Source organism: Scyliorhinus canicula, chromosome 4 (genome assembly GCF_902713615.1).
Source record: "Scyliorhinus canicula chromosome 4, sScyCan1.1, whole genome shotgun sequence".
Lineage (NCBI taxonomy): Eukaryota > Metazoa > Chordata > Chondrichthyes > Carcharhiniformes > Scyliorhinidae > Scyliorhinus > Scyliorhinus canicula.
Genome location: NC_052149.1, coordinates 138,862,575 through 138,884,905, shown reverse-complemented (window position 1 = coordinate 138,884,905; position 22,331 = coordinate 138,862,575). Strand labels below are relative to the sequence as shown.

At 46.6% G+C, this 22,331-nt stretch overlaps 1 protein-coding gene across 2 annotated transcripts in view; it reads right to left on the bottom strand.

The window, feature by feature from the left end:
• Positions 1–5,306: 5,306 nt before the first annotated feature.
• The window catches only part of LOC119965039 (programmed cell death protein 4-like), a 48,338-nt gene continuing 31,313 nt past the window's right edge, over positions 5,307–22,331 (bottom strand). Inside the window, exons 8-11 of one of the 2 annotated variants that reach the window (XM_038795255.1) lie at positions 21,616–21,723; positions 21,029–21,139; positions 19,838–19,977; positions 5,307–5,825 (exon numbers count right to left, since the gene is read on the bottom strand). In XM_038795255.1, coding sequence (XP_038651183.1) covers positions 5,765–5,825; positions 19,838–19,977; positions 21,029–21,139; positions 21,616–21,723 — 420 coding nt within the window. In that variant the 3' untranslated portion in view covers positions 5,307–5,764. The remainder of the gene's footprint in view (positions 5,826–19,837; positions 19,978–21,028; positions 21,140–21,615; positions 21,724–22,331) is intronic. The other variant, XM_038795257.1, reaches the window with a different exon arrangement.

The following is a 22,331-nucleotide window of genomic DNA, read 5'->3' as shown; positions in this document are numbered from 1 at the left end:
CAAACAATGGTTTGTTTGAGGTTGCGCGATTGTTTGAAGGCAAGTAGTGGGGGAGTGGATGACTTTGGCAAAATGTTCATCTTCATTGATGACGTTTTGAAGGCTGCGAAGAAGATGTCGTAGTTTCTCCGCTCCGGGGAAGTACTGGACAACGAAGGGTACTCTGTCAGGCCAGTTGTGTCCCGTGTTCATCTTCTAAGGAAGTCAGTGCGGTTTTTTACTGTGGCATGTTGGAACTGTGATCGATGAGTCGAGCACCATATCCCATTCATACAAGGGCACTTGTCAGCGTCTGTAGATGTCTGTTACGTTCCTCCTCGTCTGAGCAGATCCTGTGTATACGGCGCTCCCACCCTAAACACATTAAAGAAGCCATTCCTTATGGCCAAGCCCTCCATATCATTCAATCAGTCACATACTGAAAGAGATTGTGCTGTGATTATTTAAAAATTACGTTAATATTGATAGACCCAGGTTTTGGGATTATATAAGCACAAATATTAGAGTGAATTGTACTCGGTGACAACGATTCCATCTACAGCAGTGGTGTAACTGAGTCAGCCAATGTGGACTGAGGATGAGGAGGAATTTCTTTGGAAGTCTCTACCCCAGAGGGGTGTGGATGCTCCATCAGTGAGTATATTGAAAGCTGATATACACAGAGCTTTAAGGGAGACAGGCAGCAGTGGAGTTAATGCCACAATCAGATCAGCCATGATATTATTGAATGGTGGAGCAGGCTCACAATGCTGAATGGCCTACTCCAATGTTCTACTGTATGGTTTACAGTGGGTTATATTGACAATTACATTGTGCAGAGGTACGGGTGAGCAGAAAGTGCATCAAATATTTGCTGTCTCATTTGCCAATGAGTTGCTAAAATGTACTGTGAGCTGTGGCTACATCTTTGGAATCAGTTACAATAGAAGCTTTTTCAGAGACTAAGTATTCAGCTGTCTTTCGCGTGAGGGATTTCCCTTCCTATTTGCGGCTCATCGAACACAAAGACTCGCGGTGACAGTAATTCTGGTTAAAGCGACCTTTATTTTCCAAGCTTAACCAACTTACGGGGGGGAGCAAACTGGAGCAGTTCCAGATTGACTCTGTGTGGTGAATCACAGACCGTGTTATTCACACTTATTATATATGATATACTGTGTCTGTGTAAGCTCGGTATACGAGCAGTTGTGCGGCTCTGCCCCTAGGGGGAGATGAGGAGTTTGTATTGGGCTCCACCCTTGGCTCCGTCCATGGCTCCTCCCACTAACCGTAAGTATAAAGCCTGGCAGTCTGAGCCTGCCTGCCAGTTCATTGCGTCGCAGGCTGGCTTAGTTGTAAGATCATTAAAACCACTGTTCACTTCCAACTACGTGTCGTGTGAATTGATGGTCACATCACTCTGAATTTACATCGTTCTTAGTTTGGTACTTATACAATTTTCAAAAGGCGGATAGCCCACCTCGGTAGTAAATGATCCAATCATTACTGTCACAGATTACATACCTTGACCAATGGACTTTGGCCACTAGCCAGCTTGGTACTGCGTGATCAGCTCATGGCCTTTAGAGTCTTGTGGTCTCCTGTTTTTCCAGACCCCTTAAATTCTGTCCTTGGTTCTTTATATATTCAATCCTTCCCACCTCAGCCTGGTTCCTGACTGGAGCTTTTGTCTATATTCATCAGGGCTATCTGAGGCTGCTGATGAAAAATGCTTTCTGCTGAACAGACTATTATATGTGACTCCTCTTCCCTGAAGAATGTGGCTAACTTTAGTTGGCTTTTCCCGTTATGCCTTGTGAGCATTTTACTATTAACAAGTATTAATATGTTTCATTACTTTAAGACTATATTCTTAATTGTGAATAAATGCTACAAGTGCCTATGCTTATGGAATACATTTTCTATTGTTGATTTCATAGTCTTTGTCTAGTAAACTAACCAAAGTAGGTGTCACATTGCTTAATGCTGTCTTCTCTGTCTTACTCATTGTCCCAGCTACTTTCATCTAATAGTCTTTTACCCTGAGCACCCCTTCAGATACTTTAAAGCTGATACAGATGTTTTACAATGCTATGACCTGGGAGGTCTTGTGGCGCACTTGGTAGCACCCCTGCCTCTGAGTCAGAAACTGGGACTTGATGGTCAAGGAAGGTGCAATCATAACGTGGCCAAACAGGCAGATTATCAACCTGTAAATCCTTCCCACACCCCGATAGCAGGTGGTAAAAATGGGAGAGATTCCTGGTCAGTCAGGTGATGGGAAGAATGTTGGAACCTCTACCATCACTATTCCATGCATGTTACAGTCTGGAGCTGTGGAAAGTGTATGTTACATAGCAACTCGGATCCTGAATGAACATCACCATCACCTTGACACCATTGAGTGCAATTTCTGTTCAAAATTGAATGGAGCACAGTGGAGTTTCTTCAGCAAGGGAGGTTAACAACAAACACAAGAATAGAAGGTGCAGCAAACAGCGATACAACCACTTGAGCCTTCACCATCATTCAGTACAATCATGGCAGGGTTTCTACATCAATCCACTGTTCTGCACTATCTCCATTTCCTTTGATTCACTTAGAATCCAAAATTCTATTGATCACCCTTGAGGTCATTTACAGCTCTCTGTGAATCTCTGGAATTCTCTCCCAAAGCTCTCAAGATATTTCTCCTCATCTCAGCCTAGAATGGCTGCATGTTAAAATAATTTATCCACTTCATTTAAGACATCCTTTCCAAACTCCATTCTGAACACCATAGGAGGAAATCCAAGCTGACACTTTAATGCAGTCATAAGGTGGTGTTGGACTATTTTTTTAATTAAATTTAGACGACCCAATTAATTTTTTTCCAATTAAGGGGCAATTTAGCATGGCCAATCCACCTACCCTGCATGTATTTTTTGGGTTGTGGGGGTGAAGCCCATGCAAACATGAGGAGACTGTGCAGACCCCACACGGACAGTAACCCAGAGCCGGGATTGAACCTGGGACTTTGGCGGCGTGAGGCAGCAGTGCTAACCACTGCGGCACCTGTGGTGTTGGGCTTTGCAAGACTTTAAAACGAGGTACCACCTTCCCTTTCAGGTGAATGAAAAAGAGCACATTGCACAATTTTGACGAGGTTTCCCTGGTGTCCTTGGCAACATTTAGCCCGCAACCAACCTTGTTAGAAGAGTGGTACAGCGGTTAAAACTGCTGCCTCACAGCACCAGGGATCTAGGTTGAATCGTGCCCTTGGGTGACTGTGTGAAGTTGGCACATTCTCCCCATGTCTGCGTGGGTTTCCTCCACGTGCTCCGGATTCTGCCCACAGTCCAAAGATATGCAGGTTAGGTGAATTGCCATAATAAATTGTCCCTTAGTATCCAAAGAATGAACAGGTTAGATGGGGTTATGGGTTACAGGAATAGGGTGGGGGAGTGGGCCTAGGTAGGGTGCTCTTTCAGAGGTTCAGTGCAGACTTGATGGGCCGAATGGTCTCTTTCTGCACTGTGGGAGTTCTATGGTTCTGAGAGCTTATTCCACCATTATCGCTTGGCTGCTAACAGAATCTTGCTGAGCAGCATCGGCTCCACATTTCCTACAATAGTGACGACATTCAAAGGTACATCATGGAAGACCCTGTCACCCCATGTCTTTATTCCCCTCTGACCGCGAGCACAGGCCCTGCTGGTCTGTGCGTTAATCCACATCTGACCGGGGTCACAGGCCCTATCACCCTGTGTGTTAATCCACATCTGACCGGGGGCACAGGTCCTATCACCCTGTGTGTTCATCCACCTCTGAACCTGGACACAGGCCCCATTAGCCTGAAAGTTAATCCACCTCTACCTGTTAACTGGGTACAGGCACTATTAGCCTGCGTGTTAATCCACCTCCGGCCCTGGGCAAGGCCCTATCAGCCTGTGTGTTAATTCACCTCTTACCTGGCACAGGCACTGTTAAAGCACCTATAGCCCTAGGCACAGGCCCTGTCAACTGTGTGTTAATCCACCTTTTACCTGGGTCCAGACACCATTAGCCTATGTGCTAATCCATCTCTGACCCTGGGCAAAGCGGTGTCAACCTGTATGTTAATCATAGTGGAGGACTTTAACCTGGTGTTGTAAGACTTCTTACTGTGCTCACCCCAGTCCAATGCCGGCATCGCCACATCATGTATGTTAATCCACCTCTGACCCTTTGCAAAGCTGTGTCAACTGTGTGTTAATCCATCTTCAACCCTGGGCACAGTCATGTCAGCCTGTCAATCCACCTCTGACCATGGGTACAGGCACTGTCGGCCTGTGTGTTAATCCACCACTAGCTCTGGTGCAAGGCCCTGTTAGTATGTATGCAAATCCATCTCAAACTCTGGTGCACATGCCCTGTTAGCCTGAGGTAATTCCACCGCACATCCTGGCACACAGGCCTAGTCTACTGTGTATGTTTCCTTGGCCACAGAAAAATACTTTTCACTGTACTTCAGTACATGTGACAATAAATGAATCAATCAATCAATGTTAGCCTGTGTTAATCCACCTCTGCCCCAGGCACACAGGTCTTGTCAGCCTGTGTGTTAATCCACTTTAGACCCTGGCACATACCCTGTCAACCCATGTGTTAATCCACCTCTGGGCCCCATATGTTACTCCAATGTTTACTGTGTATAGGCCCTGTTAGCCTGTGTGTTGATCCACCTCTTAACTAAGTACAGACGCAGTTAGCCTGTGTGCTAATCCACTTCTTACCTGGGCACAGGCCCCATTATCCTTTTTTTAAAAATAAATTTAAATTTAGAGTACCCAATTATTTTCTTTTTCTAATTAAGGGTCAATATAGTGTGGCCAATCCACCTAACCGGCACATCTTTGAGTTGTGGGGGTGAAACCCATGCAGACATGGGGAGAATGTGCAAACTCCACACGGACAGTGACCCAGGGCTGGGATTCGAACCCGGGTCCTCAGTGCCACAGTCCCAGTGCTATCCACTGCGCCACATGCTGCCCTAGGCCCCAGTATCCTGCATGTTAATCCAAATTTTACCTGGTACAGGTGCTGTTAGCCTGTGTGTTAATCCACCTCAGACCCTGGTGCACATGCCTTGTTAGTGTGTATGTTAATCCACCTCTGACCCAGGGCACAGGCCTGTGTGTTAATCCACTTCTTACCCTGGTACAGGTCCTGTCTGCCTGTGTATTAATCCATCTCTGACCTTGACGCACAGGCCCTGTCTGCCTGTGTGTTAATCCATCTCTCAATCAGCCTGTGTGTTAATCCACCTGTGGTCTCAGGGTTCTTTGGATTATAGAAGATGCAGTCTCTCATAACAAAATGCGAAATTTTATTGTCAGGTAGGCATAAAATATAAAAAACGCCCAACTGCAATTATTCAATTGGCTTTTCTATCTTGCAGCCTGAGCCACACCCAGAGTAAAATAAATCCTCAAAGAAAATCAATCTTTCAAGGACACTCATTTCTAGCAGGAAACATTTTGAAGTTTCTCATTCCACTGGCTAAATCGAACTCTCGAGCACTGACAAGACCCGTTCTCAAATCAAAATGGAGCAGGACGCAGCCGAGTTCAAAAGCACATTTTTAGCAAGTTTGCTGTTATTAAAACCACAACCAGAAGGCGTCCCAATTAACTGGAACCTTCCTGCCTGACTCATCCTCTGTTTATTCTGCGGAATCCAAAATGTGACCCTTGCTGCACCTCAGACACGGTGAATGATCCACTCCACTAAGGTGCATCTTTTCCAACTTCTGTGCGCTGGGCCTTTACTGGGCAGCCTGCACAAGGCAGTTCCTCTCATCCTCACTCACGGAGACCCTGGTTTCACTGGGGGAGAAAAAGAAAAACAAATTTATAAAAAACAAAATGAAAATAATAAGCCACATTATATCATGTCTTTGGCTTAGTGGAAACGCCCAGAGTGCTACACGGAGTGCGAAATTAAACAAATTTGATATTGGGTCTTATCTATTTTCTCCTTAAATCTCTAAATTACTCCACATGCGAGCGACTTCCAAATTGTTACCACAAATTTGGTTAAAGACGTTTTTTGACAAATATTTTATTGAATTACCAAATAAAAGTAGTAATATACATATATTATGTGTATATTTTGGACTATACCTTTCGTAAACAACCAAATACTAACTGACTAACCACTAACTCTCCCCCCTGCCCCCCACCCCTGTAATGTGCCCAGGTCCTTAAAGAAACAACTCAATGGCCACCATCTCTGGTAGACCCTCCCCACCAAGCCTCTGATGGTATACTTGACGTTGTCCAGATGCAAGACCGATATCAAATCATCCATCCAAGCAGATGCCTTGGGTGGTGAGGGAGATCTCCAGATGAGTAATATACACCTCCTGGCTATTAAGGAGCCGAAGAAGGCAAGAACATCCGTCCTCACTCCCGAGGCAGGGATCCGAAACCCCAAATGTTGCAACCAGTGGGCACGGTTCTGAGGTTGTCTGCAAACTTTTGGATAATGTGTCGAAAGAGGAGGCCAAGTATCCAGCAAGCTTAGGACAAGACCAAAACGCATGTGTGCGGTTAGCCGGTGCAAGTGAACAGCGGTCACACTTGTTCTCCATGTCTTGAAAGAATCCACTCATCGTTGCCTTCGTCCAATGCTTTCTATGTAGCACTTTGAACTGAAACAAACTCTTCACTCTCTGGAGGACATCTCTCCAAACCTCCTCAGTAAGCACAGAGCCTAGTTCCTCCATCCATTTCTAATATACTCTATCCAAAGGGGCAGGTTGCAAAGATAGAATGAGGCTGTACAGATCCCCGCAGTGCCAAGGCCAATACATTTCCCAGCAGGGAAGACGGAGGGGAATGGGGAAGGATGAAAATAACTTACCTCAAAAATCCGGAATTTGAAAAAAACTAAAGAAGTTTGGGACTAGTCAGATTGTATTTATTTGTCAGTTTTTCAAGGCTGGCAAAGCCAACATCTAGAAATAAACCCCCAAAGTGCACCAGTCCTCCCATTCTCCAGGACCTGAACGATGGTTCCAAGCCCAAAGAGATGGTTGTCACATATCGGGGCCAGTGAGGAATGTGAGGGACGCTTCAAGTGCTGTCAAAACTGCTTCCAAATCCTGAGGGAGGTGATCACCACAGGGTTCGAGGAAAGACCGACTGGGGAGAAGGGCAGCAGTGCGGTAATTATGGAGTGTAGGAGGCTACGGCACAAGACCATGCCTCCAATTTACTCCAGTTCGATTTTCCATATTTTAGCAACCAGTAATAATACAGGAGATTTTGGGAGAGCCAAGCCTCCCAATCCTCTGTCTCTCTGTAGCAGAGCTCTGCAGACTCTGGGACATATAACCAGTCAGACGACAATATATTGTTGCCTGGAATAAAAAATGCTTTTGAGGTCAACACAGTGGCTAGCACTGCTGCCTCACGGCGCCAAGGTCCCAGGTTCGATCCCGGCTCTGGGTCACTGTCCGTGTAGAGTTTACACATTCTCCCCGTGTTTGCGTGGGTTTCACCCCCACAACCCAAAGATGTGCTGGGTATGTGGATTGACCACGTTAAATTGTCCCATACTTGGAAAACATGAATTGGGTACTCTAAATTTATTTTTGAACAACTAAATAAAAAATGCTTTAGGTAAAAAAATGGGGATACATATAACAATAATCTTTATTGTCACAAGTAGGCTTACATTAACACTGCAATGAAGTTACTGTGAAAAGCCCAGAGTCGACACACACCAGCACCTGTTCGGGTACACTGAGGGAGAATTCAGAATGTCCAATTCACCTAACAGCACGTCTTTCAGGACTTGTGGGAGGAAACCGGAGCACCCAGAGGAAACCCATGTAGACACGGAGAAAGCGTGCAGACTCAGCACAAGCCGTGACCAGAACCGGGAATCAAACCTGGGACCCTAGCGCTGTGAAGCAACAGTGCTAACCATTGTGCTACCGTGCCTTGAACTAAGAATAAAAACCTAGGTAGCATATTCATCTTGACAGTTTGGATCCTTCACCCCCCCCCCCCACCCCACCTCCCCCCCCCCCCCCCCCCCCCCCCACACACACACAGAGTCACGGAGATTATTTCACCTCTGGAAGTCCGTTTTGACTTTACCGATGAGGTTCAAAGTTCAGCTTGTGGAGTAAAGCCCAGTTATGGAGCACACGGATCCCCAGATATCAGACATTAGAGGGTGAGAGACGAAACAACAGCGAAGCTGAGCTCTACTGGCTGTCGAGTTCACATTTCACATTTACCCACATTTAATTTATAGCCTAAGAATGTAACAAATCTCATGAGAATCTTCATGATGTTTTCTATTGAGGAGACTGGATCTTAAAATAAAAGTAGGTCATCTGCATATAGTGAGATCTGGTGCTCCTTCCCCTCTCAGTGTATTCCCCTCCATCCCTCTGACGGCCTCAACACTATCACAAGAGGTTCAATGGCCATCGCGAAGAGCAATGGAGAAAGGGGCTAGCCCTGTCTAATGCCTCTATCTAACGGAAAGTATTCAGAGGAGGTCATATTTGTGTGGATATTGGCTTTCAGGGAGGAAAGCACTCCCGTTGCCACCCTTTTTCCAAAAAGGCGGGAAAGTTCCTGCAGTTCCTCACACATCAATAAACAGGTTAAAGATCAGGACAAAGTATTTCTGTGTAAAACATGTGTCAAAAAAATAAATTAAGGAAGTGTTTTGTTCCAGGTGCAAAGGAAAAAAATCACTTTGCTCAGAATTGTTACTCTTAGTTCAACCCCAAATCAGTCAGCACAGTGGAAGGCACAGTCTCCAGTGATGAAACATCATTGGAGTAATAACACAGAAGAATTTTTTGGAGACATCAAAAAATTCACCATCACTTAAAAAAATGCAAACTGATACTCCATTTAAAATAAATGCAGTTGATGAGGACAAATGGCTGCTACAACTTAAAGTGATTGGTACAGTTGTCCAATTGAAGTTAGACACTGGTGCCAAAGCCAATTTAATCATCACGACTGATTTTTAAAATCTAAAAATTCAGCCGGTTAGAAGAAATCACAAAATATCTCTGAGAGATTAGAATGGTTCAAGCATTAAATGTTATGGTCCTTGTGACCTGAGTGTGGTGGTGAAGAACACAGTTTATTCCATCCTATTCTGTATTGTATCTGAGGGCTTGGATTCAGTTTTGTGCTTAATCAGCAATGATTTTAGATTCATAATCCCTAGTTTTAGCACCCCCCCCAACCCCACTCCCTCCTTCACAAGTGAATAAACCACCCATCAATCCTAAAATACTGTCGATTTTAATAACCTCTCATAGGTCACCTCTCAGCTTCTCTTTTCTTGAGAAAAAGACAGCAATCAGCTCAGTTTTACCTGATAATTCTAACTATGGTTTTAAAACATTTTTATTCCAAACAATGCAAAAAATTTCATACACATACAGTTCATTCAAATATAATAGTTTGTTAATTTTTTGTTTTTAAACCAACTGTAGAAAATCCAAAACCCCAGATCCCCTAGCCACCTCCCGCCCACCTCCACCCCCATCGACCCATCCCCCAGGTGCTGGCCAATAAACAGATCTTTGAAGGTGGCGCTGAACGGCTTCCACCTGCTGTAATACCTTTCCTCCGAGCCTCTAATGGAATATTTTATTTTTTCCCAGCATTAAAATTCTGCCAGGTTCCCCCCAACCATGCCAATGCCCCAGGTGGCACCGCCAACCTCCATCCAAGCAGGACTCTTCGCCAGGCAGATAGCAAAGGTCTGGACGTCAGCCACTTCTCCTCCAGAAGCTCCGGCTCATCCAAAACCCCAAAAATCGCCACTAGTGGACACAGTTCCAACCTAACCCCCATGATTTTCGACATGGTCTCAAAGGACGAGACCCAGAACTCAACCAATTTATGACAGGACCAGAACATGTGCAAGTGTTCGTCGGCCCCCTTCTGCACCGTTCACACCTGTCCTCCACTTCGAGGAAGAACCCACTCATCCGTGCTCTAGTCATGTACACCCTCCGCACTACCTTGTATCAGGCTCAGCAAGAGTAAGTAGAGTTTACCCTTTACAAAATCTTTTAATTTTTTATTTTAATAATCTTTATTGTCACAAGTAGGCTTACATTAACACCGCAAGAAGTTACTGTGAAAAGTCCCTAGTTGCCAAATTCCGAGCCTGTTCGGGTACACAGAGGGAGAATTCGGAATGTCCAAGTTACCTAACAGCACGTCTTTCGGGACTTGTGGGAAAAAACTGGAGCACCCGGAGGAAACCCACGCCGACACAGGGAGAACATGCAAACTCCACACAGTGACCCAATCCGGCAATCGAACCTGGGACCTTGAAGCTGTGAAGCAGCAGTGCTAACCACTGTGCTACCGTGCCATCCATCCATACCCCTCCCTCCAGCCTCCGGTCCAGTTCCTCTTCCTACTTCCCCAATGGAGAATTTCCAGTATCCAACAACCACCCATATATGTCAGCTATCTTCATTTCTCCCAGCTGATCACAAGATAACATCATGTCCATCAGTGTATGTCTCGGCAACTGGAGGAGTGAAGGGAGTTCTTTGCGAGTTCTGCACCTGCAGATACTTAAACACGCTCCCCCTCGGAAGCTGATACACATCTCCTCCAGTCCTGCAAACCTCTTGCCACAAACAGATCCCTAAAACTCTGAACCCTCTCCCTCTTCCAAATATTGTATGTTGCATCTAACCCTGATGGTACAAACCTATTACTTCCATAAATTGGCGACAATGCTGACATGCCCCCAATCCAAAATGTTGCCTGAACTGGTTCCAGATATTTACAGATGCCACCACTACCGGGCTCATTACAAACCTGGCCGGAGAGCACAAGAGAGAGGCAATAGCCAATGCCCGCAGACACAGCCCTACACAGAAGGCCACTTCCATTGCCCCCACCCCGACCCTGGCTCCCCAAACCACCATCATACCTCCTCAATGTTCACCGGCCAGTAGTAGAACATTAAATTTGGTAATGCCCGAACGCAGTCTCCTCTGTAGAAAACCTCCCCGAATCCTGGGAGTCTTACCCAGCCACACAAAGGCCGAGATTAACTTGTCCACCTTAACTATAAAAGATTTGGGGAGGAAGATTGGGAAAGACTGTAACACAAATAGGAATGTCAACGTGAACAACAGGGATAATGGACATCCCTGTCTCGTCCCCCCTTTGTAGCCGGAAATATCCTGAGTTCACCGCATTGCCATGGGAACGCTATACAACAGGGGATAAATGTTGGCCCAAATCCAAATCGTCCCAGACCTCGAAGAGATATCTCCACTCCACTTGATCAAAAGCCTTCCCTGCATCAATGGATATGATTACTTCTGGTACCTTTCCTCCAGATGCTTCGCCAGAATCTCAGCAAATACTTTTGCATCGGTATTTGATAAAGAGATAGGCCTATAAGACCCACACTCCACGGGATCCTAGTCCTTCTTCAGGATCAGGGAAAATAGGTGCTTGCGCCAAATTGGCCAGTCTGCCCCCGTGACAAGAGTCATTAAACATCCTCAATAAATGTGGCGCCAGTGATGCTGCAAACTGCTTGTAAAATTCCATCGGGAAACCATCCGGTCCACATGCCTTCCCCGATTGCAAGGAACGGGGCCTCCAACCCTTGCCCCTTTGCCCCCTCCCACCACCAACCCGTCCAAAAATGCCTCCATCCCAGAGTTCTCCTCCGGGGGCTCAAAGTTATGCAGCCCCCAGTAGAATGCCGCAAAGGCGCCATTAATCTTGTCCGGGGCCATCACCAGCCCTCCCCACTGAATCAGGGATATCTCCCATGTGGCCGCCTCCCGCTTCAACTGGTGAGCTAATAGACGGCTGGCCTTCTCAACATAATTATAACATACTCGTGAGCAACAATGTTGGTTCACCACCTTCCCTGTCAATATCAAATCATATTCCATTTGTAACCTCTTTCTCTCCACTAACAGCTCCATTGTTGGGACTGTGGAGTACTGCCTGTCCTGAATGGAGCCCACTAATCTCTGCCTGCCTTCCAACCTTGTCTCTGTGGGTCTATGAGATTACATTCTGGGAAAAGCTGATGGTGGTGATTAGAGGGGACGTAGAGGGCGAAACCTCTCTGTTCTGACTGAAATCTATATAGTTCCCAAAGGCTGAGGCTACCTTCTCACAGAACCCCTTGTCTGCTAGGAGCACTGTGTCTAACCTCCATGAGGGGTGTGGGCTTGGGCTCGATCCGCCTCCAGCCATAATGTGGTGCATGGTCCGATATTACTATCGCGATGCACTCATCCCCACCACCCCTGGGTGGTGATTTTCCCACCGCAAAAATGTATTCGGGAATACACCTGATGCATGTGCGAAAAGGAGAGCACCCGCTCTCTCAGGTGACTAAACCTCCATGGATCCACCCCCCATCTGCTCCACAAACACTGCCAGCTCTTTCGCCTTCCCACGAGGATCCTCTGAATCTTGAGCGGGGCTTTATTCCATTTTTGCTCCATGTTATATCCCGCAGACATCCCACACCGGAAGAGAAACCAACAATCTTAACTTTTCTTGCCAACACAGCAGCCATTTATTGGGCAAAAATGGTCAAAAACAAGTTTCCAAGTGGGAGCTACCTTATGTGCGACCACTGAACTCACGGCCGCCACCGGAGTCTTGGTAATTTTTTTCAATTGTTTTTGTGGCACTTTCCCCGAGTGCCTCCTTTGGTGAAATGCCTGAAGGATCTTTGTCGAATCCCACTCCACCACGAGGCAACATCTCCCCGCTGGCAAAAATAATTAAGTCTCCAGTAGATTCCATTCATTCATTGGATGTGGCCATCGCCAGTTAGGTCAGCATTTACTGCCCATCCCTAATTAGTGGTGAGCTGTTTTTGTGACTATCTAGTGGTTTGATAGGCCATTTTGAAGGAAGTTAAGAGTCAACCACGTTGCCGTGGGTCTGGAGTCACATATAGGCCAGACCGGGTAAGGATGGCAGATTTCCTTCCCTAAAGGACATTAGTGAACCAGATGGTTTTTATGACAATGGTTTCATGGTCATCATGACCTTTAATTCCAGATTTGTATTGATTAAATTCAAATTCCACCATCTGTCGTGGTGGGATTTGAATCGTGGGTCCCCAGAGCAGTACCCTGGGTCTTTAGATTACTAATCTAGTGACAATACCACTATGCCACCCATAATCTCAAATGAAGCACAGTCAAAAACCTTGCCGTGGGATCTCTGGGTACTGAAGACTTCATTCATGATTTTGTCACTTGCCCAAGGCAGAGATAAAGGTGGCAGTCAAGGCGGCGGAGGCGCTAGCCGCCATTCAGATGGCCCTTGACAGCATAGGAAGGTGACTGGAAGCCCAGGGGAGCACTATAAAGGAGTTGGAAAAGGCATTGACAGACCAGAGCAACCCAATCGTCGCTCTGTAAGCCGAATCAAGAGGTTGGTGGGGACGCGGGGAGCCTGAAAAGGGAAGGTCGAGGACCAAGAAAATCAGTCGAGGCGGCAGAACATTCAAATAGTGGGCCTGCCAGAGGGAATCGAGGGCAGGGACCCGACTGACTATGTGGCCTAAATTTCGGGCAGCATAGTGGGGGGGGGGGGGGGGGGGGGGGTGGAGCTTCCCAAGCCGCTGGAGATAGGCAGAACCTATCGCTCCGACCGAAGCCCAAGGCAAGGGGACAGCCGAGAGCGGTAACAGCCAAGCTGCACAAGTACCAGGACCAGGAAAGGATCCTTCACTGGGCCAAACAGCTGAAGGCATGCAAGTGTGAGGGACAGAAAATCAGAGTGTACCAAGACATTGGGGCATACCCGGCAAAGCCCAGGGCAGAATTTAACCAGGCAAAGTCGGCTCTATATAAAAACAAAATCAGATTAGGGATGCTATTCCCAGCCAGGCTCTGGGCAACATATCAGGGCAAGGAACATTATTTTACAGCTTGTGCAGAGGCTGACGGGTTCGTCCATAAGAACGGCTTGAACAGGGAGCAAGAGAGGCAGCGGTAAGAAAGACACAGAGGGGGCCGAGGAAATCAATGGGAAATTTTGCGCGGGACTACATCGCCTCGTTATGAATAGGGGAAGCAACTCATAGAGAGGGGGCAGGTGCAGTAGAGGGTGAAGAGGAGAAAGTAGGGACACCAGCAGAGCTGGCGTAGGAAGGGGTCAGATTGACCCTGGGAGGGGGGGCCACCACACTGGCGGGAAAGCTAGCGGCAGGAGGTATGAGTGATAGAGGGGCAGCAAGAGGGGTGGTGGTGGGGGGGGGGGGGGGGGGGGGGGCAAAATCACAGGGCGAACAAGAGGGGAGGGAGACTCTAGATTGGCTTCAGCAGGTCACTCTCAGAAACGTGGAACAAGATGGCACCGCAAGCAGCCACTTGAGAGGGTCTCTGAACAAAGGGAGACCCTGGAGTGCAAGGGCTCACCCACACGGCGTACACACAGTTGGTGGTCATGTTGGGTGGCCCCTGGACAATGGGAAACCCCGGAACGCAGGGGTCTGGCCTCATGGTGAGTACGGTGACTGCAGCCATTTTGGATGGCCCTCTAAGAAAGGGAAACCCCGAGTGCAGGGGTACACCCACAAGGTAAGTATGGTTGATCCCACAGGAGTCTCTGATCGTCTCTGTCCCCCCAACCTGGCTCCAGCTCTTAAAAGGTGGCTTCAAGCACAGCTGGTGCGAACATATGGTTGCCGCAGATGGGGACCATGGTGGGCATTTTGGTCAATCGGGGAACGACAAAACTTCAACAGAATAGTCACCTGGAACATCAGAGGACTTCCCAATTACTAACAACTGGTATCGAGAGGTCTAATTTTCCACATTTTGGGAGGCAATGAAGGCTACGATTAGAGGAGAAATTATCGCCTATAAGGCACGCAGAGACAGGGAAGAGGGCGGCGAGACAGCAACTAATCGACTCCATTCTGGAGGCTGATGGGAGATATTCCAAGGCCCCGACCGTAGAGCGTCTGGTGGAAAGGAAAAAGCTACAATGGACTTTAACCTGCGAGCCACCAGGGAAGCAGTGCACCAACTCCGCCAGACACAGGGAATCTTCTACAAACACAGAGGTAATGCTGACCAGCTGAGAAAGCAGCAGCCACGAGGTGAAGGAAAGCATCAGCAGACTGGTAGACGAACCAAAAAAAGTCAACAAAGTGTTTGAGGCCTTCTACCGGGGATTGTGCACCTCCGATCCCCCCAATGGGGCCTCGGGGATGAAACATTCTTCGACTGACTGGATATGCCAGTCGTGGGGAACGACGGACTGGATATGCCGGTCGTGGGGAACGATAGACAGAGGGGGCTGGAAGAAGTCATGGAGAGCATCAACCCCATGCAGGCGGGAAAGGCGCCAGGACCACTGGTGGTAGCTATCCTCAGAACCTGAAACCAGATGAGGCAGCACTCCAGTTGACCAAGATGTCCACCATGGTCCTCATCTGCAGCAACCATAGGTTTGCACCCAGCTGTGCTTGATGCCACCTTTAAGAGCTGGAGCCAGGATGGGGGGGAACACTGACAATCAGAAACTTTTACACGGAGGACAGACTAGCGACGATGGAGGAACTGGCCCAGAGCCTGGAGCGACCTAACAGAAATGAACTCCGACATCTACAGGTCAAGAACTTTCTCCACAAGGACACAACAGCCTACCCACAGACCCAGAGAAACACAATGCTTGAGGAATTACTGGATACAGCCAGTCTGGGGAGGAGAAACTACGGGGACCTGTACGGACGACTGTTAGAAAGGACACACTTCCCACTGGACGAAACACAGGAAAAATGGGAGGAAAAGCTAGGGACGGAAATAGGGTGCGGACTCTGGAGCGAAGCACTGAGCAGGGCCAGCTTCACCTCCTCATGCGCAAGGTTAAACCTCATGCAGCTTAAAGCGGGGCACAGAGCACAGCCGACAAGAACCGGAATGAGCAGGTTCTTCCCGGAGGTAGAGGACAGCATGCCCTAGACATGTCGGGTTTTGGACAACCTTCTTCAAGGCAATGTCCAAGGTTGTGGGGCTGAGGGTAGAGCCATGCCCAAGAGTGGCAGCCTTTGGAGTATCGGACCAGCCAGAACTATTCATGAGGGAGACGGCCGATGCCCTTGTGTTTGCCTCCATCATCGCACGCCGGAGAATCCTGCCCAGCTGGCGATCAGCAGCAGCACTCACAGCTGCAGACTGGCTGGCAGAGCTGTCGGAATTTCTCACCTGGAGAAGATCAAATTCGATATCCAAGAGTCAGAGGATGGCTTCCACAAAGCATGGGAGCCATTCGCTAACTTGTTCCAGGACCTGTGTGAAGCCAACAGCCAATAGAGCAAGTGGGGCACGGGAGCCATTGTGACTGCAGGCAACAGACAGAGAGGGGGGGGCGTTAGAGGCCAGAAATGGGGGAGACTGTAAAACAGCCAATACAGAAATCAGGGAGCTTAGAACGAAGCCACAATAGACAGAGCCCCTAATGAAATGCCAAAAATAGAGTGGCGAGGGGGTGGGGGGAGCAGGGGCAGGGGGTGAGGCCAACTGACAAAAAGTGTGTGGGGGGGGGGGGGGGAAAGAGAAGTGGAAAACATTGCACGCATGTAAATAGAAGATAACTGCCCAATGTAGAGGGATCAATGCAGAGGGAAATGATTTGTTTTTTTAATATAAATTTAGAGTATCCAATTATTATTTTTTTCCCAATTAAGGGGCAATTTAATATGGCCAATCCACCTAGCCTGCACATTTTTGGGTTGTGGGGGTAAGACTCACACAGACACGGAGAGAATGCGAAACTCCACACGGACAGAGACCCAGGGATGGGACCAAACCCAGGTCCTTGACGCCATGAGGCAGCAGTGCTAACCACTGTGCCACAGTGCCGCCTGGGAAATGACTTGTATATCTGTAACCAACACATATATCCTTGCTGAATGTACAGTGTATAAAATGTAAATACTTCAATAAAAACACATATTATAAAATGATTTTGTCATTTGTCAATCTGCCTATTCAAAGACTCTCCTGTCCAACATCCCATCGTTCAGCCTTTGTAAATTTGAGCCATCGAAATCTCTGCTGCCCATATCCCAACTCGCACCAAGTCCTGTCACTTTTATGCTCATGGACCTGTTTGGCTCACAGTCTGACAACCCCTCAGTTTTAAAATTTGCACCCTTCTGGGTTCAAATCCCTCCATGGTTTCATCATGGCTGTCACCTCTTCCAGCCCACAAACTTCCACAAACTCTGCCATCCGCCAATCCCGGTGTCTTCTGCTTCCCCGACTTCTTTTCCCCACCATTGATAGTTAATGGCTTATGTTCTGGAACTCCCTCCCTAATCCTCTCGATACCAACTTACCCCTTTGACCTGACCTGTCATCTCCTACATGGTTGTGTCAATTCCTTATCCTATTATGCTGTCAATCACCTTTAGATATTTTGTGACTATAAAGATACTATATAAATGTAAGTTGTTGTCAGTGTAGAAGTTAAAATAGAGGACATATATCAACCCAGAACTTCAAACTTTCAGATTCTCGAAGAGACGACCTGTAAAGGTTTCATTTGGGACCCTTTATATTTTACTCGACAATATATTCTTTGCTGAGGTGCAGGGTCCAGAACTGAATGCCATTATTCTAGGGAAGTGTAAAAGCTCAGTAGGTATAAGAAGGTAAGTTAAACAGTATTTAATAAAGCAACATAAAGTAAATGCTGCAACGTGGCATACGGCTCTAAGATCCCAACCGGGACAAACAATCACACCAGTCTGGGCCGGCTTCCAGAAGGCGACTTTACAAGTGCCATGGGAGATCAATTGAGGTGTCCCTGTGGGTTTCACAGTAAGATCTAACCAAAGCTCTCTATAATTGAAGCATAACTTCCACCTCTATGTTTCAGCCCTTTTGGCATAAAGGGCAGCATAGCATTAACTTTTTAACTTTTTTTCTGTAACTGCCCATTTGCTTTGAGATTTATGTACTTGGATTTCTAAATCTCTTGGGTCTTCTGAAGTTCCCAAATACCAAATACTAAAATGTGGTACAATCGCGAAAAGTAAAAATTAATGAACTAATGAAACTGTTCTTCATATTATAAAACGGGGAGAGGAAAACTCTGGAGAAAGGCAGAAAAGGTTTATTTGGATAAACCCAGATGGGAACCATGGTTGATTTTCCTCCACTCCACTGCAGATATACTTCAACCAATTGTATTGCCGGCAACTCACCAGGGATCCTTGGCAGGAACTTTCGCCCAGACTATCAACTTAAGAAATTGGAGGTGTTCTTTATTAGTTTGTGGAATGTGAATATTTTTGGCAAAGTCAGCATTTATTGCCCATATCTAATTGCCCTCGAGAAGGTGGTCAGCTGCTGAGTCCATGCAGTGTAGGTACGCCCAATGTTGTTAGGGAGGGAATTCCAGGGTTTTGACCGAGTGACAGTGAGGGAACGGAAATATATTTCTAAGTCGGGATGGGTGTGCAGCTTGGAAGAGAACTTCCAGATGGTGGTGTTCCCATGTGTCTGCTGCCTTTGTCCTTCTTGGTGGTTGTTATGGGAGCGGCGTTTTCAGAACCCCAAAATAGAACATAGAACAGTACAGCACAGAACAGGCCCTTCAGCCCTCGATGTTGTGCCGAACAATGATCACCCTACTTAAACCCACGTAACCCGTAGACCCATAACCCAACAATCCCCCCATTAACCTTACACTACGGGCAATTTAGCATGGCCAATCCACCTAACCCACACATCTTTGGACTGTGGGAGGAAACCGGAGCACCCGGAGGAAACCCACGCACACACGGGGAGGATGTGCAGACTCCACACAGACAGTGACCCAGCCGGGAATCGAACCTGGGACCCTGGAGCTGTGAAGCATTGATGCTAACCACCATGCTACCGTGAGGCCCTATGTATCATGGAGTTCAACCAACCTCTCCCTTTAATGGATTGTTGCTTTTGAAGCACACGGCTTAGTCTCCAGGTGTGGTATTACAATTATGGACACAACGGTTTTTAAACACAAAACAATGTTTATTCCATGAATTCAACTTAACCTTTTTAAATAAACATTGGATCACTTAACACCCCTTACTTCAAAGATAACCCCGAAAATAATCCCTCAAAATGTTCCTTCAACCCTCCAAAAGACTTAAACACCTTTAAACAGAAACACATCAGGTTAAAGACATTACTATTATGAGTTTAAATCACCCAAATGATTCAGAGATAGTCTTTCATGGCACAGATCACCGCAGATCCAACTCACTACAAAACACAGACACACCAAAGCTCTTTTCCTCAAAACTGAAACTAAACACTGCAAAATGGCTGAGCTAAAAACCCAGCTCCACCCACACTCTGACATCACTTCAATAATATGAGCTGCGCTATTTCTTAAAGGTACGTTGCTTAAACATCCATTTCTTAAAGATACTCTCACATGACAGTGGTTTAGAATACGGGTTTGAAAAGTGCTGCTGAAGGAGTCTTGGTGAGTTGGTGCACTGCATCTTGTAGATGGTACACACTGCTGCCACTATGCATTGGTGCTGGAGGGAGTGAATGTTTAAGGCAGGGCTTGGGATGCCAGTCAGGTGAGCTGCTTTGTTCTGGATGGTGTTAAGCTTCTTCAGCGTTGTTGGGAGTCACACATATCCAGACAAGTGGAGAGTATTCCATCAACCTCCTGAGTTGACAGGCTTTGGAGAGACAAGGAGTTTATGTTTGAACCGTGCTCGACTCAGACATACACCAAAAAATCCATTTAGTGGCACTGAACTCCACAAATATCAGCTCCCTCCTTAACGATTGCATTTTGTCACATCCTACCGTGTTGGGCACTGATTGTGGAGTGCTTTGGTGATCACCCCTTGCTGATGGCATTGGTCCACAAACCATTTCAGAGTGCTGTAGGAGTTTGGTACATCTAGACTGATATCTTGAATGGTATTAAACACCCGCATAAATCCCTGAGGAAAAGAGAGAAGGGGGAAAAAAGATAGTCTCTTTACTAAGTCAAGCTTAGAAATAGTTCATTTATACAGATCCTTTCAAAATCTCAGGACCTTCCAAAGCACTTTACAGCCAATGAAAAGCCACTGTTACAATACACAAAACACAGCAGCCAATTTGTGCAAAGTAAGATCCCACGAACAACAATGTGACTCACAATCAGATCATCTGTTCTAATGATGTTGTTTAAGAGATATGTAAGAATATAAGATAAGGGAGAAAGCCCATGCATTTCTTCAAAATAGTGTCATGGAATCTTTTACATGCACCTGAGAGGATAAAACAGTTTAACATCTAATCCATAAAACAGCATCTCTGAGAATGCAGCACCCCCTCAGTACTGCACTGGGAATTTCAGTCTGGATTGTGTGTTTCTGAAACGGAGCTCTGCTCCTTCCAGCACTGGAAACCACAGCTGTTGTTTTCCAACAAACCTGGTCAGGTTGTGAAAATAATCTCAGCTTTGGTAGAAAGTCGCCTCGCTTGTCTAAAAACTTGCTGACGGCAAAGGTATTGTTCGGGACTTGCAGGGAGGAGTAAAACAAGTGTTACATTGATTCTTACGTGAAGAGAACAGAGAAGTTGTAATTGTTCTCCTTACAGCAGAGAAGAAAGTGAAGATCGAACAGAGGTGTTCAAAGTTATGAAGGGCTCGAACAAGAAACAAAGGCGAAACAGAGGACACTGCCTAAAAAGACTATGGGAGCAGGTTTAACAGTAACTTTCAAAAGAGAATTAATAAAAATAAATAATTGAACAGGAGAAATGTGCCAAACTATTGAGAGAGACCAGGGGAGTGTGGGGCTAACTGTATAACCCTTTCAGAGCACGACAACTGGCACAATGTCCTCTTCCTGTGTTGTATGGCTCAATGAGAAGGTCATTGTACCAATGAGAAATTAGAAGATATTTGAATGGCCTTTGATTTTCAACTGACTTTCCTGCTGATGTTTTTCTCCCAGTGGGCAACAGGATCATGAGGTACTGAGGTGGATTCAACAAACTCACCCGGTTCATCTGGTCCAGGGTTACAAAGCCAGATTCCCAGAAACTCTTCAGGAGTTTTACAATCAGGTCAGAGGCGTTGCCACTGGTAGATTCAAGAACCATCACCACAGCCTGCAAAACGGAACAGTAGAGAGTTAATAAGGTCACAGCGACATGGGGAGTGGACACAAAGGCAATAGGAGTGAGGTGTTCATGTCTTTTATATTCTTTTGTATGAAAGGTTAAAAATTTAATAAAAAATAATTTCCAAAGAAGGAGTGAGGTAGAGACACTCAACGACACGGAGTCGAGGGCGAGGTACTGGAACAACACACAGGTACCAGCAGCCAGTGCAGGACAGAAGACAAAATACTGCAGATATGGAAACAGAAAAATGCTAGAGATAACAGATCAGGTAGAATCTGCAGAGAGATTCAGAGTTGGTGCATCAAGTCAATGGGGGTGTGTGTGACCTGAGGGGGGTGGGGGGGGGGGGGGGGGGGGGGGTAGAGCTGATTTATGTGCATCCGCTGATCAAAGGAGGCAGGGGATTGGGTAGTGGTGGAGGGGGTGGTACACACCATCCAGCGAAACAAAGGGTGACATACCTCATAGACCAGCTCATGGTGAAAGTGGGGAACCTCCAGGTTCTGCAGGCAGAGCCCCGCTTCAGCTACATCTGTAGACAGCAGGTATTCCTTCAGCAACAGGTTCATCTAGTGACGAGTTTAAAGGATTACTGCTAGTCCACCTCCTTCTGTTAGTGTACACAGCAGGGCTTCCATTTAAAACGCAGCATGCTCTGACAAAACTAACACTTGTATTTATATACCTTTCTTGACCACAGAGTGTCGTAACCAATGAAATACTGTCTCCAAAGTATAGTCATTATTGTAATTCAGGGAATACCACAGCCAATTTGTGCATAGCAAGACCCCACAAACAATGTGATAGTGAACAGAACATCTATTTTGTTGATGTTGATTTTGAGCGCTAAATAGCGACCAGAGAACTGGGGAAGGCTTTTCTGCTTGAAGTTGTGCAATGGGATTTTTACACTCATATGGAAGGGAAGACAGGATTTTGGGTTTAATACCTCATCCAATAAACAGCATATCCAACATTGCAGCACTCCCTCATAGTCAGCCTAGATTTTATGCTCAAGTCCCCAGCATGAGACTTGAACCTACAACCTTCTGACTCAGGTGGAGAGCGTCACCAACTGAACCACATCCAACAGTTTACTGGGCACAAGTTGGCTGCTGTGTTTGACCGTGTTCCAACAGTAATGTCCTCTAACAGTAACTCATTGACCACAAAGTGC